General features: G+C 40.8%; 1 protein-coding gene across 1 annotated transcript in view; it reads left to right on the top strand.

Moving 5' to 3' along the window:
* The window catches only part of ctnna1 (catenin (cadherin-associated protein), alpha 1), a 117,071-nt gene that overhangs the window by 68,567 nt on the left and 25,839 nt on the right, over nucleotides 1-22,665 (top strand). Inside the window, exons 10-15 of the mRNA XM_030061463.1 lie at nucleotides 4,581-4,673; nucleotides 5,415-5,571; nucleotides 6,720-6,920; nucleotides 11,846-11,997; nucleotides 16,985-17,095; nucleotides 20,484-20,665. Coding sequence (XP_029917323.1) covers nucleotides 4,581-4,673; nucleotides 5,415-5,571; nucleotides 6,720-6,920; nucleotides 11,846-11,997; nucleotides 16,985-17,095; nucleotides 20,484-20,665 — 896 coding nt within the window. The remainder of the gene's footprint in view (nucleotides 1-4,580; nucleotides 4,674-5,414; nucleotides 5,572-6,719; nucleotides 6,921-11,845; nucleotides 11,998-16,984; nucleotides 17,096-20,483; nucleotides 20,666-22,665) is intronic.

Raw genomic sequence — 22,665 nt, 5'->3', positions numbered from 1 at the left:
ATGATTTTGAATGGGAACTCTCTGGCATGACTCTTTGGCAAAGTTGTGTGTCATGGCTCATGCCCTTGTTAAGGTATCCTTGGTCATATTACCCTTCAAAAGTGACATTACATGGCTTTCTTGACAATATAGTCATAGGTCTTCTTTCTGGACTGAGAAGCCTGATTATCCTTTAAAAATATCCCTAGTTTTAATGTCATTTTCAGAGATCATGTGATTCCTTAGCTAAAATACCTGTAACAATATGTGTTACACATTGTATTGATAGTTAATTTACCTTGATGCTAATATTAGTAGACTGCCTTTGCATTAAACATAGCCAAATCTTGAAGCATACAAAATGCCAATATATGTCTACATTACTAAAGTGTTTATTTGAATGGTTTTCTTTTTCATTCTTGTAGGCTTATTTTTCAGCAGTGAAATGCATCATCTTAAGAGCAGAGAGAAAAAATAGACTGAGCTTAGTGTTGTTGCCCCAAGGCCATGTTCTTAAAGGTTCCAGGCTGCTCAGGATGAGGTAGAGATTTTAGCTCGTAGTTAGCAGAGGAAGATGCTATGTGCAGCCTAGAAAAGAAGCAGAATATGCAGCTGCCTTAATGTTCTTATAAGATGCTATGAATTGGTGTGAATTTTCTTGTTTGGAAAAAAGTGCCTTTTCTTATTGTAATGAGATGAAAAAGACTAAATGGAAAAATTCACAGCTGAGATGCAGTGGGTTTGATTTGACATGCACATTGTCTTCTGAGGCTGTCAGGATGTCTGTGCCAGCCAATAGAATGTTTGTGCCAATGAAAATATTAGACAGGAGTTACAGTATTCAAATTGAAAAACTGTTTTTCTGTCATGACTGTACATTCAGGGGCTTTGGAGCGATAAGTCATCATAAGCTTTAGACTGTCGACATCACAAGTCACAATGCATAAATGTTTCCATTGAGCCACGGCCATTGATTCAGCGTATCCCCAGGAATGTTGTAATCTATTTGTCTAACACAGTCATCCATTCATACTCGACAGTGGGATGCACAGTCAGCTGGGCAGTAAGTAGGCTGCAGTAGGTCCCCTGCCTTCCTCTACGGACTGAATATGCCTGATGTTTCATTACAAATACATAGTTGTAAGAGTGAAAGGTTCTACAGTCTCCTGACCTCACCACCAGTGCTGTCTTTTCTAGATTGAGAAGTAGCATGAAGTATTCTGTGGTTCCTGCTGTCTCATCCTGCAAGCCAGAGAATATGTTGTAAGTGTAGCTGGTAAATCAAAGCATGCTGAATCTGTGTGTGCATGATGCCATGGCAGTTTTTATGTTACATAGATGCAGGAGTGGTGCAATAATTTTGCAGTATCTCATGCATGATTGCTATGGGGTCTTGAATTGTGCAAACATAGGCTACGCAGATGTAGACGGTCCATTTAGTTGTTTGAAACCTACATTGTTACCAGACGTTTGTAATCCCAATTAAGCAATTCCCTCTCCCAAAAACCATTACAGTAGTCTTTTGAAAGTCATTATTCATAACAGGACATAAAGCTGAGTGACAGCTTGAGCCACACTGCCCAGTCTCATTTACTTTTGCTTTGAATGTCAGTTCCTGCTGACAATGAGAAAATTTTTTGCTTGTTTAAAAGACATCAAACAATGAGATTATTGTGACGTGTCCAGACAAATGTAGCAAAGTGTTCCTTCTGTGTTGAATGTGTTGTCATACAGGTATAATCTGACTGAGACATTGAAAATGGCAGTGCTGTTCATAGCTTACATGAGCTTGTACATTATACTGTTTTGGTGGTAATGAGTTCATTTAATTTTCTGTACTTAATATAATTTGAAGATGTAGCAAACATTTCTGATGGATGCAGACTTCAGTATATTGAATAGATGTTTCAGACAGGCTGTTGTCAAAATTTCTTGATATATTTTTTGTTATCTCTTAACTGATTCTTACCTTAGCTGTGTGTTGTGTGTTGGATGCCTTTCTTTGATGGAACTTGTATGATCTCTTCAAATGGAAGGCATTCAGCCAGCGAGTGACATCAGCTGTGGTAGAAGTTACATAGTAGCTTGCTTACAACAGCCTGCTGGTGAGGAAGAGATTATCAACTAATGAGAGGCAGTTGTGCTTTCTAAAAGTCTGGCTAGATTATTGTCTTTAATTGGGCTTAACGTGAAATGATTTATTTTGCGTTTTGATTTGAGCTTGCATCCTTAATATTTTACATTAGTAGTTGTGATTTATTGTCACACACAGATGTGTGCATGTGCATGCGTGTGTTCATGTAAGGTAAATGTCAGGTGAACCTGAGTAGCCATGCGAAACACATGTGCACATTGTTGGAGAAAACTGTTTGTGCTTGCTGCAGACACAAATGCAGCCAGGGGCATGAGCCACTGTCATGAGTCTTGGGCATTCATGTTTCACATGCTGCCCTCTGTTGTCCTCTCTTCCAAAGTAAACAGGTCCTTGGTTTAAGTCTTCCACTTCATTTCCACCACCCCACCCACACCCTTCCTCCCTCTCCGCTCAGCCTTTCATTGAAGGAGACACATGTTTGTTATTGCGTGGTTTCGATTTTCAGCTGGTGCACGGTGATGCTTGCACCCCTTACAGCTGGCCAGTGTGCAAAGTGCCTGGTTGCATCCGTGTCCGAGGAAAGCATGAACCAGACATGAGGGGAAACACTGCATGGTGAATTTAAGATAAAACCCAGAGTTGGTCAGCACTCTGCATGGATCACTGAAGCATTGGACTGACACTGATGCAATATTGTAGTCAGTTTTCATTTTTAGCATGATTTTAGACTTCTTGGTGCAGATTTAATCCATGTGCTAATTTAAACATCGTTTTGATGGAATTTGCACTGATTTAGTCTGATTTATTTTTCCCTCCAGACATTCTGATGACATGATGATGTACGGCATGGCTAATGGAATGGCATGAGCTTATCAAGGGCTTGATTTCTTCAGGAGACCCACCACACAGTTAGCTAGCCTGTATTCTTTAATATCTACACTTTCTAATAGTGTCATACTAGGACCGAGAGAAAGCCAGATAGGCAGTATGAATGGGGTAAGTGTATGCGTATAAGCATCATGAGGGTAAAAACATCAGAACCTTCATATAATGCAAAGTGATCTTTATGTAGCCACCTTCTCAGCCCTCCTCTTTGGTTGCTTTTTTTTTTTTTATTTGGCTCATCAGTGTGTGTTTGCATGGTTATGTATTATATGGTGGACTGACATAAGTGCTTGTCATCAGAGTTGGGATACAGGTTTTTAACATTTCAGCAGACTTCTCACTCTCTGCAGTGCAGAGAAGGGCATTCTTTGAAGGACTGAGGAGAGTGAGACAGGAGGAGGAGAGGATCCTTAAGAGACTCTCATCTATTCTGCCACTTTTGAAGTTTGTGATGCATCCACTGCAAGTGCACCAACCAATGCTCAGTTTAACTCATCATTTAAGTCTCTCTACTTTTTAGTTTTTGCTCAGGAATTCCCTAAACTCAACACAAAAGAGACCTCCTGCAGATGGGCCTAGAGCGCCAACATTATATCGTTGCGGATTTGTTGGTTTTGTCTCTGTAACTGATCACATTTGAGTGCATTTTCATACTCATTGGATAATCCCACTCCAAATCCTAAGAATTCTGGTGCTGCATTGTTGCCAGCACATTCCAGCCAAGAAATGGCAATCTTTAAATTTTCAGATCTAAATTGGTGAACATTAGGGGATTCATAATGTTACCCTCCCTATGGCTGATGCCAAAATATCAAGAAAATGCAGTGTTGGAAGACTTGATTTGTTGGTCAGTACAGCAGAATTTACTCCCAAACTATAAATGTTGGCAACTGGGAGCGGCGCTTGCTTAGCTCAGCACTTTTTTTTTCTTCAGTGGGCTGCTGGGTTTTTGAAAGTGTCAGGAATATTTGCCTCTCTGATTCCATGAGGGTAATGGCAGTGTGGCAGGCAGCTTGGTGATTTAATCATTGACAAGAACTTCTTCCTTGATCTGTCAGCCACCACTGGCATTTGAATTTTGAGAAATAAACTATCCTTGTGGAAAACAAATGTAACTTTTTTCATCATTTCATTTCTATACCCTTGCCCTTTTCCTTTCCCCTCCTCTTTTCCCTCCCTTGATGCTATTATATTGTATCATTTTAGCAGCGTTATTAATTAATCCTCAGCAGTGGGTTTGTGTTCCATTGGGACTAGTTGTGTTGCAGTGCTGCTTCATTTCTAATAGAAAGGGATGAATCTCTGAGCCTGGTTTCCATAGAGTGCTCACCTGAGATGCATAATGTATCTGCATTTCTCTCTTGAGCGCTGTTATTAACTGCCCCCTTTGATATATTGCTGTCTGTTGTTTACTTTTGAAATAAGTCTGTCCTTAGATAACTGTAAAAATTAATCAAACAGTAATGAGGAGAAAGCTCTATGTTGTAGAAATGGAATGTATCCTGAAACACTTTCTTCATTAAAAATAAATCTGAAAAAAGAGAAAGAAAGATATAGGCCCAAGTCTGTGTCAAACAACCTTGTTGTGAGTGAATAATAGATGTTTGTGTTTGTTGTTTAGGTGGCCAACCTGGCATGCTCCATCTCCAACAATGAGGAGGGAGTGAAACTGGTCCGTATGGCAGCCTCCCAGCTGGAAACTCTCTGCCCTCAGGTACCTTACTGTCTCAGTGGCTTGTGTTCCCAACCCCCACCCACCTCATTCACTTGCGTGTTACATCTACAGTCCACCCCACTCTCTGGACTCTTTCAAGCCTTTGACTCAGTAAATGCCCATCCCCCATTTCCATAACTCTGCCAGCCTCCATCCCTAATTCCATCCATCCGTCGCTGCAGTTCCAGAGCCTACTTACATCTTTAATCATTTCTCATTAAACAGCATTATTCTGATTCAAGCCTGGGTTTGTAATATTGTGAATATCGCAATGGACAAATCAGATACAATGTGTCAGAAAAAAAAAAACAACAACTTGAAAATATCAACTCTTGTTGCCCATGTTGCCAGTGCTGAGCTTATTTCCTCATACCCCTTGCCGTGCCAACTCCCATTCCCTCATCTCTCAACCCCTTGGCCTTGCCAGCCCTCTCTAGTGTGCTGCCACTGCTCTTTTTAATCTCATCTAATGACTCCCATTCATCCTCAGCTTTGATATCCTCAGATGTGTTTCTCCACAAAAAAAGAAAAACAAGCAGCCATTTGTTTTATTTCATTCATTCCTTCAAAATGCTCAATGACCCTAATCACTCCCAGGAATGAATTGGCTTTATGCTGCAGTCCAAATGTTACTGTGTGGTGTCAGAGGGAGGTGGGGGTCTTACAATCAACCTATGCTATAGTTGTGGCTGAAGGCTCTGCTGTAATGGGGATTTAATGGTTGTAATTGGGTGATTGCAGGTGATTAATGCAGCGTTAGCCCTTGCTGCCAAGCCCAACAGTAAGGTGGCCCAGGACAATATGGATTTGTTCAAGGAGCAGTGGGAGAAGCAGGTCCGTGTCCTCACTGATGCTGTTGATGACATAACATCCATTGATGACTTCCTTTGTGTATCTGGTGAGTGGTTCTCATTTGCATGTCACATGAGAAAGATAACTGTTGTTTTATGGTGTTGGTCTGGCTAGGATTAATGGTATTTTAAAAGGGGAAAATGGAAAGCACGCTCTTAATTGGTGGACCGCTTGACCTATTGGTCTCTGTTTAGAGGCATTGGTACCAAAGCATTTAAGCATTTATCTTTAAGGGGAGAAAAAGCAGAGCACAAGTGGAGCAGTGGTAATACCCCGTGCCTAGACTGCAAGCATATAAGATACTTTTTTTTGCTTGCCCATCACACTCAATTTTAATCTATGCAGCTCTCTGCACCTGCTCCGCGCAGGCTCGCATCTTAAATGCGTGTCATGGGCGTAACTGCAACCTTAAGCGTTTATTTACGCTCAAAGTCTATTTTTTCCGACAATACGCGTATAACACAAGTGTAAAGCAGTACACTGCACAAAAAGCGTGGCTGCTTCTTTGCTGCTCCACTCTTTGAAAAGCATGGACAGGACCGAACTGGTATAGACAGTCAGAACTGGTACCTTCAGTCACTGACATATGCAGTCCAGACACGGAATTAGTCTTCTCTGATGACAACCATACCTACAAAGGCTGATAAAGCTCTTCAAGCCAGAAGAAAGCACTGAAGCATCAGCAAAACTAGATCTGAAATTGACAACCTGTCACGTATGTTAAGGCACACAAATGGGTTGTCAGGCATGGTCTTAAAGAGTTCTCATTAAACATTAAGCAGAGTGACTCCCTTCACCTCCAACCAAGGACAGACTGCAGTTTACACAGCAGACATTTGCATTTTACAGGCTCCCCATTAATAAGCCATCTGAGCATTTGTCTTCAGTCTTCTCTCTCCTGCCCTTGTGCTTTCCATTAGCCATCTAAAATCCAGTACAATACAACCTCAGCATGAAGGATGAGGATTTGCCACCTACAATTGCGTGTTTCTTGTTACTGGCATAGATTTTTCGCTATTTTGTTTTTATAGTGATTTAGGTTACAGTGAATACTTTTGCATTCATTACCCATGTTAAATCTGCCTTCTTCGCTCTATACATCCAAGCAGGTTTATGGTATCTTAAAACAGTGGTTACTGTAAACTGTAAACAAGTAACTGAACAAGTAATTGAATTGTTGTTTTATGTCCCCAGAGAACCACATCCTAGAGGATGTGAATAAATGTGTGATCGCTCTGCAAGAGAAGGATGTTGATGGCTTGGATCGCACAGCTGGGGCTATTCGAGGTCGTGCTGCCAGGGTGGTCCATGTGGTCACCTCAGAAATGGATAACTATGAGCCTGGAGTCTACACTGAGAAGGTCTTGGAGGCCACCAAACTCCTCACTGACACAGGTACCACAGAACCAGACTTGCCATGTAAAGATCCATAAAGCTGAAACTTTGCAGTATTTCACTGTTGCGATTGCAATTCAGGTACCACAATAGCACACTATCACTGAATTAATTTTATGGTAGCTTATTCAAGTTCCACTTAAGGCAAGATTGAAGCTTGGAACAGCTTTTACTACAGCATTCCTTTCATTTTCCATGGAATTAAAGTTCGGGCTGTGGCTCTGCTGCATAACATTCTTGTTCTGAACCTGTTCCAGTGTTAATTTGATTGTACGTTTTGGGTCATTGTTCCATGGGGCAATCACCTGAATTTAAAGTCTTTGGTGCTCTGAAGCAAACTTTCCGTAAAGTGACACCACATTTGTCTGGCCAAGTATGTGATTTGTCCCTTAGAGTGAAATGTGCATAAATTTAATCCCACGTGATGTAGCTAATTGCACACACAATAGGTAAATTGTAATTTCATTTAGTGTGCTTGTTGAGCATCTTTGCTTACATGCACAGATCTGTGGGGATGTATTCAGTTGTGAATGACAGAACCTCTAGTTTTTTCAGTGGTTGTATTTACTGTGACTGTATGGTTTGCTATTTTGCTCCATCATTGTTTATTTGATAGCAGACTAGCTAATGAAAATTTGTGAAAGCAAATAATAAAGTAGCACAAAATCAGAGCCGAGCATGAACCAGCTACTTTTTTTGTGGAGTAGGCAAGGCAATCTTAACCATAGGCTCATTTCTAGTGCCTTGCCATGATATCAGTACAACTACCACAAAAGAAGAAAAACATACTCATTTGGTAGAATTGAACTACATCAGTCTCCATTGCTGCACCTAACAGGTGCACATCACATCATGCTCTCTACTGAGACTACTGAACTTGAAAACAAAAGTGAAACTTAAATTCTACAATTCCCTTCAAACTTGCATGTGTTAGTAATGGTGTTTATAAATAGTAACTTGCCACTTTTAAATAAAGCTGGCCAACATTTAAAAAGTTACTGTGAGCGCAATTGCACATACCATTATATATTGTCCTGTTCACTGTTACATTCCACTGGACACTGTCTTTTGAAAAGAAGTACTGGGGAGGGTGCTTGATATCTTGTTGCCATGTAGCTTCTGACAGTAAGTGAGAAGTGTAAATCACTGCTGTGCTCTTCAGTCTTTTGTGTGGAGTTGTGTTAAGTTTGGTTTCTCACGCTGTTGGTGACCGGCTCACGTTGCATTCATGACGGGCAGGAGTTTCATGGGAAAAATATTGAAAGCTTAAAGACTAGTAGTTATTGCTGCTTGTGGCCAACAAGTCCTGCTACTAAGGCATATATTTGTAGTATCACATCAGGGTTATTCCGTTCAGTAGAGATGTTAGATGACTGATGATGGTGAGCTGTGTCTACGTTCTGAAAGTGTGTTTACATTATAATGAAATAGTTTTATTTTTGTTTCATAATACCAGGGAATATTTTGCATTTGGCTCTGAGTCTTTCATGTACCTTTTTGCAGACTCTAGGTGTGCTGTCACGTGCCTCTTTATTCTTTTTTTTTCTCTTTACCCTAAGAGTGCCCTCTTTCTTGGCACTCTATCATACAGCACTGATTTGAGAAGTGCTGCTCACTGAATGTTGTCCCTCGGGCAAGATCTCATTTTGCAATCACAGCACTGTGTAGCTCTGTCAAAGTGGCCCTTGGGTTCTAGGTCACCTCCGTGATTAAGGTTCATTTTGCCTAGTATTTCTGTTTGGTTCGACGACCAGCTTTAAAAAGAGCCCAGGTAATTCATGTTTTTTTGTCCCAGAGACGGAACCTACTGTACTCTTCTACTATACTCTTGAACTCAATACACTTTAGAAATTGTTCCCAGATCTCTCTCACAATTCTTCATCTGTGTGTACACTCAAGTGTGTTTCTTGGCTTCTTGGAGTGCATTCTGACACACTGAATGACCATACATGTGTTTTCATTTTAAATCCTCTCCAATCATTTGAAGTAGTTACAGGTAAACTGTGATCACACTGCAGACGTGCCTAAAAGTCATTTTTAATCTCTGAAAAAAGAAGTCTGTTTTTTGTTATGTGTAGAGAATTGACTTGAAGTCAAACCATTTTGAGTTCAGAGTTTAACACCACAACATGCAGAAAAAGGGCCTCAATACTTTCTGAAGGAACTCTTCATATTCAGAGCGGATGTCAAACTCTGAACTGGCTGTCAGCCAGTTGCCTGACATTTGAATAGCTGTTTACGAGCACAGCTTGATTTATGTAATTTTACGCCTTTGTGCTGGCAACAGCCATGGCCAGAGGCATTATGTTTTCAGGGTGTCTGTCTGTCTGTAAGTACGTATGTATGTACTTATGGATGTCCCATTATTTATTATTATTATCTTATTTATTTATGTATGTATGTATGTATTTATGTATGTATTTATTTAAGACATTTTTGGGCATTCTGCTTTATTAGACAGTCACACAGCAAAGACAGGGCAGAGAGAGGGGATGATATGCAGCAAAGGGTCTGGGTCAGATTCGAACCCAAGCCGCTGCAGCTTAGCCTTAGTATTACATGGTATACAGTCTCCATGGTGAACCACCAGGGCGCCCAATGTACATTTTGTTCTCAAATGTGATAGCTCAGTAACACCTTGAGGGAATTTCTTAAAATTTGGCACAAATGTCCATTAGTTATCCCAAATAGTTTTCCCACTGTAGCCGAGAATATGATGTTATGATGAATGGGTGAAGAGCCAGGGCTGAAATACTGAAGAGGTAATAAGCTGATTGAAGGGAGGCGTTGGATGAGCTAAGTCTCTCTGTTTGTGGAACCCAAATCACCTCATGATCACTGTAGTTGGAAGCAGTGACGGGTTGGCAGAGGAATACAACTATGAGGTAATAGTTTTACCTTTGTCAAGCTACAGTTTGTTTGGTTTTTTTTTTAAACATATATTTTAAATAGAAATAAATCTGTAAGGTAAATGTAAATCTGTTGTCAAAACAGGTGGTCTCAGATTTCTTTTTTACTACCACAAAGATACAATATTAGTTAATACAGCTCTTTGCATTTCATTTCCATCCAGTTTAGAACTTCAAAAATTTGTATTCTTAAGTAAAGGTAAAAAAAAAAAAAAATCAATAAGATACCCCAGCAGAACAAATATCAGATATATCACGTATTTAAATCACAACAGTTTTAGAAATGTTCAGTGTTCCCAGTCATAATTTGGGAATTGCCTCTCATAATAGCTTAGTAAAGTTCTTGCAAGATTATCTCACTGATCCACTTTGAAAGCAGTTGCAAGCATGAAAACAAATTTCCATCTGCAGCTTCATCAATCTAGTTTATTCCGATACAAACATTTGACGCTTTACAGTTTCCATTGATTGATACAGGTCTGTAATATTTAAGGACTCATTTTAGATGCATCAGCCTTTTCCTATTTAAAGGGTGTAAAAGCACAGTATTAACATAACATTTTAGTATATACATTTACATTTTAACATTAACACTTTTGAATCAATAACACTAACCCCAATTAAGTGTCATGTCAGGATATTGATTAGATGCTCCATGTTTGAATTTGAAGTAAGCTTTGAATTCTCAAATTAGTCATGGGTAAAGGAGCCACACCACAGGACATTAAAACTAAAAACCTATGCTGGACCAGTGCATTTGTTTTACTAATCATTAATAGATTTGAGATTTCTTTTGCCTTTGTCGATTTCATGGTGACATGATTTCAATGACTCATCAAGAGCAGTTTGAGGAAAATGGGAAAAGGGATTGTCGTGGCTGCAAATGCTTCTCTTAAATTTCTTCTCAACCTTATTTTCTCTTAGAAGCCTGCAGGCAAGCCTAAAACCTTTTTTAATGCACAAAACTAAATCCTCTCCTTTTCCCTTGCTGCTCCTGCTCCTTTCTGCTCCTTGTCCCTACATCCATGCATCTACCATGAGGGCCCAGCTGAATCTTAAATACTGAATGAGAAAGACTATTAATGCAAATGTGCCGCAGAGCCCTCTGGAGCAACCATTATATCATCGATGGGGCAAAATACATGCCCACTGGGACAGCTTTGTGAAACATTCTAGAGGAAAGCTGCTATGTATTATGCCAAATCAAGGGGTCTGCTTCCCCTCGGCATTTTGCTTCCCCTTCCTATCGCAACACCCAGTTTGATCATCCTAACAACATATAGAAGGTGATAAGTAAGTAGACCAATGAGCGCAAGTGTATTCCAACTGTCAAAGCTTTTGTAACCACCATGCTTTGCTTTATTAACTATTCAGAGGCCAATCTGTTTTGTTTTTCAGTTGCACAGTGTGGAATCTTTTATTTCAACATAGCAGATTTTGGGCCCTCGCTAGTTCTTTTTGATGAGTGATATTAATTGCAAATTTGTATCCTCTTGAGGGTGTCTAAGTTTGTGGTTCATGTCATGAAGCCTTTGATAGCCTATAACCTTTTGGGTATGTGGCAAACATGGATCGGAGAGGAACTCTTGTGGAGGCACCACTGCTCCAGTAAGCTCTCCACATAGCACTGGAGGTTTCAATGCCCCATTGGCTGTGTGTTGGTGTGTGTGGGCGGGTGGGCGGTGGCTGGTCTTGGGGTTTATGCAACATTTATTTTTGTCTATGTTGAGATTTTTTTTTTCATATGTTCATGCAGTGTACTACATGTCATGCCTCACTTTCATGTGAGAAAAGGAGCCGTTTACTTTAAAACAGAGGATGTAAACAGTGTCTGGTCTTGAATTTAATATTTTTTTATTCCTATTTTTGTAATCCACCTACCCACACTTGCAGTGTGTTGGAGTGACTCCTCATTTATATTTCTTCACACTCTTTCTCACTTTCCCTTTCTCTCTCTCTCTCTCTCTCTGTGTGTGTGTGTGTGTCTCTCTCTCTCTGTGTCTCTTTCTCCCTCAGTCATGCCACGGTTCACAGAGCAGGTGGAGGCTGCAGTGGAGGCCCTGAGTGCAAATCCTGCACAGCCTGTGGATGAGAACGAGTTCATTGACGCATCCCGCCTGGTGTATGATGGCGTTCGCGACATCCGAAAGGCTGTCCTCATGATCAGAGTAAGTCAACATCACACTTTTGGTGGACCATTAATTTTCTCCTTTTGCACCACAGGACCACCTCAAGTCCACCTCAAATGTAAAACTGATATTTTTAAGGTGAAATCACGGGATATTGTATGTTGTATTTTGAATCAAACCTGGATAGTGCAAGTCCCTACCCCCATCAACACCCCCCACCACACACACACACACACACACACCTTTTAGAGCTATACTGTCAGGAGTAAATAATGCTCCTTTACATTAGTACATGTACAGTTTACCTTCAGCATCACTTACGTTTGATCACATTAAAAAGCACTGTCTCCTTGAGAGCCACACGCGCCATGTAGAGAGGCTAAAATTCATTGACCTGAGACTGCATTCATGTACATATAGCTGATGGTCTATGCACCAGATGTTTTTTTTTTTTGTGTGTGTATGTGTATGTGAATAAACTTTATATGCATGTGTGGCTCCAGAAGCCACTGATTAACTTGTCTCAGGCAAGAGCCGACCTAATTGACCAGACTTGCAATGTAGTGTAACAACAGCCTTAGTTGTCTGTGGGTTAATGGCCTTTGCTAGAACCGAGACAGATGGTAGTCCGGTACTATTGGAGCGTTACTTAATTGACTGACAATGAACTGACAACAAAACCCACTATAGCTGTGAAGAGTAATGGATAGCTCTTTATGTTTTATAGCGTAACTAGTTTAACCACTTAAAACCACCAAATTTGATTGCTTCTGTGTTAAGAAATTAGTTGTTTAAACCACTTTTCCTGTCTAGTGGTCCCTAATTATTTACTATTTTGTGTTACAGTGTGCTGGCTTATTGTATTATGCTGTCTTCTATTATTTTCGCTGCTTTAATCTATTGAATTGGAACCATTAGTCTTGACAGCACATTGTGTGTTGACAGTGGCTCTCCCAAACTGTACTTGGGCTCCCATTAATAATGCTGCTCAGACATAGACAAACAGCAAATGAGAGGGGAACCATTATGCAGTATTTGCATTATAATAAGCAATTGATTTAAGATGGAGGTTTTAATTAGCATTCTTAAGTTGGAGTGAGAGCCAGAGAACTACATTCAATTTCCCCTCTGCCCCTGCTCCACTCTTGTTATCCAGATTGATTAAGCCGTTAACACGGGGCCTGCGGGGTTGGCTGAATGCTACCTGGTGTGTGTTTGTGTGTGTGTCAGTATGTGTGTGTTGGTTCCATCAGATCTTCAGTCTGCCATTGACCAAGAGTTTGAGATCAGTGCTTATCTGTGAGCCTGTGTGAATCTGTGTGATAATGCCAAAAAATAAAAAAATAAAATAAATATATATGTATGTATGTAGTTCCCAGGTGTTGCCAGGATTTCAGGCTCAGGTGTGAGAGGTAATCACCACAGCTTTTGTAGTGATTATTCAGCAGGAAGAGCTCAGCTGCTCAGCAGGTTAGCGAGCTTATTTTCAACAGTCACTGTACAGGAGTCAGCTTAAGCTTACTGTTAATTGTTGTCGCGCTTTAATGCTACCCCCATTCATGTGTGTAGCACACAGGTACCCAGACCTGATCATTCCCATGTTTAAAATGCAATACATGATCCTTATATCTGGATGCACACTTTGCCAGGCAAAGCTGTCATTCAGTGGTAGTTTACACATGAAATTGGGCATGTCTAGCTCTGTGTCCAACAGAATGTGAAAGCCTGTAAATCAGCTGAGCTAAAAGCTCTGTGAAACAATTCTCTAAAGGGCATGTCCTCAGACACGCACGCGTTTCTCTACCACACTCACATGCACCAGTGGCACAGTGGGTTACTCTTCAATCCGAACAGACAAGTGTGTGGTGGGGGCTACTTAAGATAGACAGAGTCTTTAACCTCTGTAAGTGGAGCACTGGCAGTCCATGTTGGACATCCCCTGAATATTTGACAGGCGGACAGCACCCTCTCCCACCTACAGCGACATCACAGAATATGCCTACCTGACATCAAACAAACTGTCTAAAAGTCAGGGAGCTGCCGACAGCGAGATACAGGGGGCAGCTGTCGCTACCTTTTGATTTGTACAGTGCGTCACAGCCCAAGGTGATTTTGCCTGCTCTCTCCTATAAAAAAAACATAAGCCATCCACCGCTGTATTCATAAAGGGTGGGCACAGAATGTCACTGTAAGAATAAAAATATTGGACACCAAAATTTGACTTTGATACCAAGAATTATTAAAAGAAAGTTTTGGCCTAATATATGCAATTTCACTACTTCTCTGATACCATAGAAATAAGAAAAACATGTCACTCAACACTAATTGCTTTGTTTTAACCATAAGTTACATAATGATCAACTCTGCAGCAACAACAAATAATATAAGAACTATATTTAGAATTTAGAGGGATAGTTGGTCAACTTTGACAAATGTAATATTGTTTTACTTGCCCCTTAAGTGGCATCTAGAGTACTAGTCACTCTTATCTTCCTTGCTGTGGTTGATAGTAGGTGGATAGTAACCAACTAAATCCACTCAAAGTTAAACTTTTAACACAACACAGTTTGAGTTAAGCTAATTTTGGGCTTTGTTTTTACCACAGTAGTATGCTTACAGCTAAATAAGTAGTGAATTCCCTGTTTCACTCTTGGCACCAGTTTTTCCCAGTCAGTTTAGGTTGACTGAGATTCAGTTCAAGATGTGGTAGACTGTTTGGCCCGCATTTCTCCACATCACATTTGAAGTGTGAACAGACACATTTGAAGTGTCCCCGACTGCACTGAAGGACTGCCTACTCAAGTGACGTCTTCTGTGTAACACACTGCTCCGGCCCAACGCCCTGTGCTTTAATCCCAACTCAGGCCTGATCCGTTAGTTTTCCAGTAAAAAAAAAAAAAAAAAAAAAAAATTCTGCCTGATTCTGCTGAGTGCAACTGAATTGTCAGAGCTGATGGACCAAATGCAAAATGAACTGCAAGTGGGCTATAAAGCAGCTGTTTGGTGAATAAATACACAGGCTGTCTACCTGACGCTTGTTTCACCAAAGCCTCCTCTGGGTTTAGTTTTTTGTTTACCTCGTCTGTAATTTCTGACACACATTAGAGCTACAGCTGTGGAAGAGCCCGTACCACTTGCACATTCAAACAGTCAAGGTCAGGTTCAAGTTCATGTTCATTTATCCAGTTATTTATTTATACAGTGGAGTACATGACCCTCTCAAACCTGTTTATAATGATGTTTATTTACGCAACACAAAAAACCCCCCCAAAAAACCTGTTGTACTCCCCAACAAAGAGGCATGGAAATAAAAGAAAAGAATTGAGGTTGGGATATGGAATTACTTATTGTATTTGTATATGTATTTAAGAGCACTTCAAATTTTGTATGAAAACATAATTTGGTAGAAGGAATGACAGTTAAAACATAAAGATTGAAATCTGTCATAAGTAATTCTCGGTGCATTAAATGAGACTCGAGTGAGGAAGGGTGTCTCCTTTTGCTAAATGCCCGTTTCCTCAACTTAAAAGAATTATGCACGTGTTCATTCGCATATAGAGCAGCAAAGTGAGATCCGATCACAAGTGGCAACACGAGACGCATGTGGAGACTTATTCTAATGCCAGGTCCAAACAGAAGTACTTAAAGCTGTCCACTTGTGATTGGATTGCCCAAGATGCATGTTAATGCCAGGTGGAAATATGGCCTTTGATTCTCTTGATGGGTTTTTAAATGTTTGACACTATTGAATTTTGCACCGTCTCCTACTGGCAAATACTATAATTGGCTGTTCTGTTTGTCATTCCTCTTCTAACTGTTCAGTCCACCTGCCGCACACATACATGTAGGCGATGCTGCAACTTATTCAGTAAGTACTGAATAAAATATTTTGCAGTGTTTTCAAAGAGGTATTGACATTTGATTTATTAGGACAGCACTAACTACTGCCCAGCATTAACTACCCAGCCAATTTTTGTTTTACCGCATCCTATCCTCGTCACCTCTCCAGTTTTCCACCGAGTGCCCACCATGGGCTATCATTTCTGTGCCTCCCACATTCACAGGTTATCTGTTGCACAGACCACAGCAAGTGATATCTGTGTGCCAGTGAACAGCATTGTCTGGGTTGAAAAAGGATGGCTCTGAGTCACCACTGCTTTGTATCTGAAACCATACCCCCTTTCCCTTGGGAACAAGAGCATCTCTGTATTCCATAAAGGAGTGTAAGGTTGTTCAGAGACCTTCAGCTATTTTTAGATGTGAGAGCTCCAAATCCATTACAGAAGGGAGGTATTGAGACAGTTGGATAAGCACAAGTAGTGGCACAGGCGTGATAATGCACCTTTATCTGCCCACATTATCTTCCCCTTGCCCGTATCACCACCAAATACATTTTCCTGTCAGTCAGTTTTGTATTTTGCCTTAAGCATGACCTGCTAAGAGAGAATTTCTTTTGCATATGAATATTTATGGTAAAATAGTTGCTCATGGCTTGTTTTTGCTGTCAGTTCTAGGCAAGGGGTTAAGGATCAGAGATAAAGTAGCAGCACACTATAAGAGCACCACTCATGTCTCTCCTGCCTCTCTACAGATAGCCGCGACAGATGGGACTCTGATTGAAGCGTTTTACTCCCAATATGTTTCATACCAGCTCGTACCTCTATTTTCCCTCTCAAAATGCACAGGCAGCACATTACACTTGATTTACAAATTCATTTACAGTTTACAGTTTCATGTACCAAGCTATGGGAAAGAAGACATTTATCTGATGCTGCCCTAGCTGGCAGCGCCAAGGCATTTGTCATAGATCATAAGCAGGCTGGTTATTTAACTGTGCTCAAATGGCTCTTTTATGCCAACATATTTTTTCTTCTCTACTCCCATTCACCTACTCTGTCTTCCCCTCCCTTTTGTGTCTGCTTTCTGCTCAACCCCCCACCCCACCCCTCCCATTTCACTCTTTCATCTATCCCTGCTCCATTTTCCCTCCTGTGTCCCTTTCACCCACTCTGTTGTCCCCTTGCAGACTCCAGAGGAGCTGGACGACTCTGACTTTGAGACGGAGGACTTTGATGTTCGCAGCAGGACCAGCGTGCAGACTGAGGATGACCAGCTTATTGCCGGCCAGAGTGCCAGGGTGAGTTTCTACACAGGCTATCAGCAGGCACACCTTGTACTGGCCAGGCTTCTTTTGGGCTCCTTGCACAGGCAAAATACCCTCTGTTAATGTTTTTAGCATCTTCAGGTATCACATGGCATTAATAATGATTCCTTGTGAAGAATGAAAAAAATTTGAACAGAAAATATAGTCTACCCAGAAAGCACACAAATTTAATATTTGTCAAACAGGAGATTTGGTGCTTCAGTAGCCAAAGGAACAGATCTGCACTCGTGGATAGTCAAACACTGACTCATAAGTTTGCCTAATATGCTTGAGTTACTGAGTTTGATATTGCACATACAAGTTGAGCGAATTCATTCTCCATATTTGACAGGTGGCATTAGGGAAATATAATAGCTTGCCTGCTTGCTTGTGCAGCCTAATCTTCCTACATATTGGTATAGTGAGTAAATATGGTAGAATTAAATCTCTTCATGAATACTGTGTTATTTAAAGCTATTTAATATGTTTCATTACTCTCTGTCACTCCAGAAAAGAGCAATGCTTTTGTGTTTTGCTTTTCAGCTTTAATGCAGATGATGCTTCTTTTTACCAGTGTCCTCAGCTTGATGCTGTCTCCAGGCCCCACCTATGGCCCTTTTCCACTAGTACCTATTTGGCTCGACTCGGCTCGACTCTACTTGGTTTGAGAACTTTTCCATTACGTGGTAGTACCTGGTAGCGGGTCCCATTTTAGGACCTACTCAGCCGGGGTTCCAAGTGACCTGAGTTGAGCTGAGTCGAGCCGAAAATGTGACGTAAACATCGTGCAGGCAGCTGATTGGACAGGGAGTGATGAGAGCGACTACTGCACAAAAACAAAACCCGACATTTAAAAAAAAAAAAAAAAAAAAAAAAAACGGCACAGCGACCGTGCGCATTGATTGTCACTGAAGTTGGCATAGTCGGAACATGGCAAGCAAACCGATACCGTGGTCAAATGAAGAGGTGGAGACTTTTCTGTACTTGGTGGCGGCCCAAAGAATCCAGAGGGAGCTGGATGGTGCGCCACCTTGCTATGATGACTCTACCCACGGTTAGGTGGTACTCAATTGTAAAGGAAAACCACCAAAACCGTGTCGAGGCAAGTAGAGTTGAGCCGAGTCGAGCCAAGTAGATACTAGTGGAAAAGGGCCACTAGTGACCCTAGTGTTAATAAAGAGTCTCTCCTCATGGAGCTCTAACAACTAGTAGATCTCTTATGTTGTTGTAACACATGACACACTCAAAGTTGTTAGAGCGTTAGCAGACTTGAGTGTATAGATAAGTCTGTTCAGTGACCCATGCCCTGCTCTACACCTTAGGGAGCTATTTCATGTTGCAGTCATGCTGTTATGCTGCGGCCCAAATGCCTACACTGCACTTAGGCCTTACTTGCTTAATAGCATGAAAATTGATGTTTACCAGTCATCAGCTCATTACAAGGTGGCAATTCAACAATGCTGCAGCACTGAGCATGATACGGTTATTTGGACGTTAAAAAGTATCTTTGGCCGCTAAATTTTCTCACTTTATCTGCCATTGGCAGATGGGCACAAATATTAATTTTGGAACCTGCAGGCAAGACAGTGAAGATATTTTGACTGCTCAATTTTGGTTGACCAATGATGTTGTGACCAACCATCCAACAGATTGGCCATTTGGGGTCATCCCCAGTGTGTAGTTGTGTGTAGTTTGCCAATTCCACTAGTGCTCCCCCAGGTTCTCCAGTCCCAGAAGATATGGAAAAAAAGACATTTCATCAATCCATGTATTTCACACAACATACATCAAATATTCATTGAAAAAAAAATCTGGTCTGATATTAATAAGTGGTCTGTGGTTCATATCTTGAGTGCTCAAAGCAGACTTTGCTAACATGTGTTGACCCATCTTAAGAACCCCTTATTACACAGTATGTCACTGTATGCTGGCTCTCTTCCTTGAAGAGGTGAAGTTAACTGTGACTCCTAAGCTCTTGACAGAGATCTGCGTTCTCATTGATTCTATTGTGTGGAGTCATTATGCTATTGAATACTCAGCTAAATGGGCCAGCATTGTCATTGCATCTCCTTTCTTCTCACCACACAGCTTTAACCTCATTTAAATTTCTGTCCGGTTGTAAGTTCAGGATTCAGTTGCCTCAAACTCTGAAAGAATACACAGGAATGAATTCCTCTCAAACTGCTCAAAAATTCTCAAACCTTGAAAGAGTAAAATGGTCCCTCGTTACATTTCTCTGCTGTTTGTTTGTTTAGCCCACACAAGATCAGCTGACTGTAGTTAAATAGGGGTTCTTCATCCTTGCGGCATTGTGAACAGCCTTATTTAAGCTCAGGCAATTCTACAGAGAATCCTGATTCATTAGTAACAGCATGAACATTCTTGATTCTGTATTTGATTTTCTACCCGTAAGTATCTTCCCACTTCAGCCTCACAATCTCATTCATTGAATGTCTGATTGCCTGTTGGGAAGCTGCCCTTTAACCGTCCACCTCAACAGGATGAGTAGAAATAATGTGCTAAACACGTTTGCACAGGATAGTCAGTACAGCTGAATAAATGCCCTGCTATTGATCTCTTTAATTGCCAGAGGCACAGAGTAAAATAAATGTATTTTTTTCCTCACCTATCTGACTTGCCTCCTTACTCTCACACCCACCAGTACTTGGTGCTATCATATGTTTACTCAGGGGCTCTGCAGGAGTTTTGAACCCAACCTTTATAATAGTAAATGAAACTTATGATGAATTTACAGCCCCAGTAAACCATGGCCAGTAAGGGAAACCCTAGAGAAGTACTTTTGATGACGCTTATTTACAGGCAGGATAATGAGCTTCAAGTAGCTGTCGGTCACTCTTTGAAGAATTTCATTCCAAGAATTCCATTAATTCATTTTGAAAACTTTATTATAACCAATATTCAACAGTATACAAAAATGCACTTACAAGTTTAATAGTAACCAACAATGTCTGTTATGTCAATGAAAGTTATTATTTAATACTGTTAGTCTCCTCTACTGGTGGATATCACATTTTGAAGTAAAATTCTTATCAGTATAACCAACATTCGCATTGGAACGATGCTTTGGTTCTTGTAGTTTCACTACATGATGTTCACAGATTATCTAAATGTGACAGAAGTTATAGGGACTAGTAGTGCAGTACATCATATTATCACAGTAACATGCTGCTATAGTCTCATAGGGCGCCTTCCTCTCCCCTCCCCTAAAAAAAAAAAAAAAAATCTTAACATTATTGGAATCCAGAGGCTATGATTCACACACAAAAAGTCCCCTGGGGCCACAGAAATAACCCCAACACTCATATGTCACATTGTAGTCCATTGTACTTACCTTTTATGTTGTCCATTATCCCTCCTTCAGGCTATCATGGCGCAGTTGCCCCAGGAGCAGAAGGCAAAGATTGCTGAGCAGGTGGCCAGCTTCCAGGAAGAGAAGAGCAAGCTGGATGCTGAGGTATCCAAGTGGGACGACAGCGGCAATGACATCATCGTGCTGGCTAAGCAGATGTGCATGATCATGATGGAGATGACAGACTTCACCAGGTGAGCTTGGACAGACAACTTAGCTCCCACCTGGACACCTGGTGTGGGTGTAGAAAGATGTGGTCATTTGTTTTACATGTGTCAACTGCCTCACGAGGTCCACACCCGCTCAGCAACTATGGTTTGTTAATGTCTGTTGGGTATCTTATGTATGTTTGTGACATCTTGGTGCTGTATTCACTATTCCTGCTCATATGCATGTGCCATTTTAGTCACACCTCACACTGAACATTGAACACTGATGTTCCCATGGTTGTGCAATAACAGCGAAATGCCTCCAGGCAGAAATGATCTTCAAGCTTGGCCCACCTTTAACACAATCACCCAATAAGCCTACATCTGTTTCCCAACATTTACCCTTATTTGGAGTGTATTATGCACCCAGTTGAACACTGCTGTTCACGCATCAGTGCTCGTAATCTTCCTCAAGCAGCACTGTAGGTGGAATTTTGTTTTTTTAAATTTTGATTCCCCCCCCCCCCCCCCCCCCCCCCGTTCTTTTTCTGTAGAGCCACAAGCAATATGTCAAATTTACCCTCCTTCTGTGGTACATTTGTAGAGCCCTGTGAGCAAATGTTAAATGAGCAGGCTCTCCGAGGAGAGCTGCTACAGGGTGGCCAGATTCACCCCTTGCTTCACAGTGTACACACAATTTCCAATTAGAATGCCATTTATACAGCTTTGTTTCTTTCACGGGTGGCACAGTGGCTCTCTGGTTGGTGCTGTCTCTTCACAGCAAGAGGGTCAGGGATTTGAATCTGGACCCTGATCCTTTTCTGTGTGGAGTTTGCATGTTCTCCCTGTGTTTGTGTGGGTTTCCTCCCAGTGCGCCATTTTCCTTCCACAGTCCAGAGACATGCAGGTCAGCAGAACTTATTACTGTAAATTATCTATAAGGGTGAATGTGTGTTAGTCCTGCAATGGACTGGCAACCTGTCCAGGGTGTTTCCCAGTGCTCTGCCAAGTGCATGCTGGGATACCACAGATAACCACAGTCTCACAGTCTTTAACTTTTATATACTCCTTTCAATCAGTCTTGCTTCTTTTTTTCTGTTTCATCAGTATCATGGAGATGAGCCTGCAGAATCTCAAGTTAAAAACAAAATTCATACATCAACACATTGTAATACCTGGCCTGCCATGAAGAGGCTTCATGAAAAAGATTACAGTGTGGACAGGGACTCAAGTTGTTTGTGCAGTGATGAGATATTGCTTTATTTGAATGCATTTTGGACTGCACATATACATTAGAAGATCAGAAGGAGTTGTAAAGCCAACAGAAAAAAAACATTGAAAAGAAACTCATAACTCATTGTAAAGTACAAAACAGATTAGTCCACATTTTCACTATAGTAAAGATGAATCAAATATGCACCTAAACTCATGACTGTCAGTGGTTCTGTGTTGTAGTTGTTTACGTTAGAATATGTGGCTAATATTTAACTTGAATCATACTTCACCATAGTGACTTCTTTGTCACACAAATGTTGCCATCATAACAGCTACTTGGTAAAGATATAAAAAAGAATAAGCTTACACGAAATTAATAGTCCAAGTCCAAATGCCATATCCAAAACATACATGATGTTGTGTTGTATTAAATTTACATATGTGTATTAGGGGTGCTCCATCGCAGGTACCTCACGATTCGATTCGATTTCGATTATGGGAGCTTCGATTTTTCGATTATAGCGACTGTCAATTTGATGCAATTATTGGTGCCACGATTCTTCGATTATTGTGATTTTTACAGCTATTTTCCATGCAAGACTGATTTTGTGTTAATCTGTGGCTAGCTTTGTAAATAAATAGCCCATAAATTAACTCATGTCACTCTCAAAATAAAGATTTTTTGAACATTTGACTAGGAATTATTAATTAATTATTATTAATTATTAAGACACAAAATATTTTCAAATTTTCAAAGACGCAAAATATTTTGACTATGTAATCTGGGAGTAGCTCCCAACATTTAACTCAACATTGCCATGGAGCACACC

Source organism: Myripristis murdjan, chromosome 10, assembly GCF_902150065.1.
Source record: "Myripristis murdjan chromosome 10, fMyrMur1.1, whole genome shotgun sequence".
Lineage (NCBI taxonomy): Eukaryota > Metazoa > Chordata > Actinopteri > Holocentriformes > Holocentridae > Myripristis > Myripristis murdjan.
Note: the sequence above shows the minus strand (reverse complement) of the source record. Positions and strands in the feature narration are given on the sequence as shown.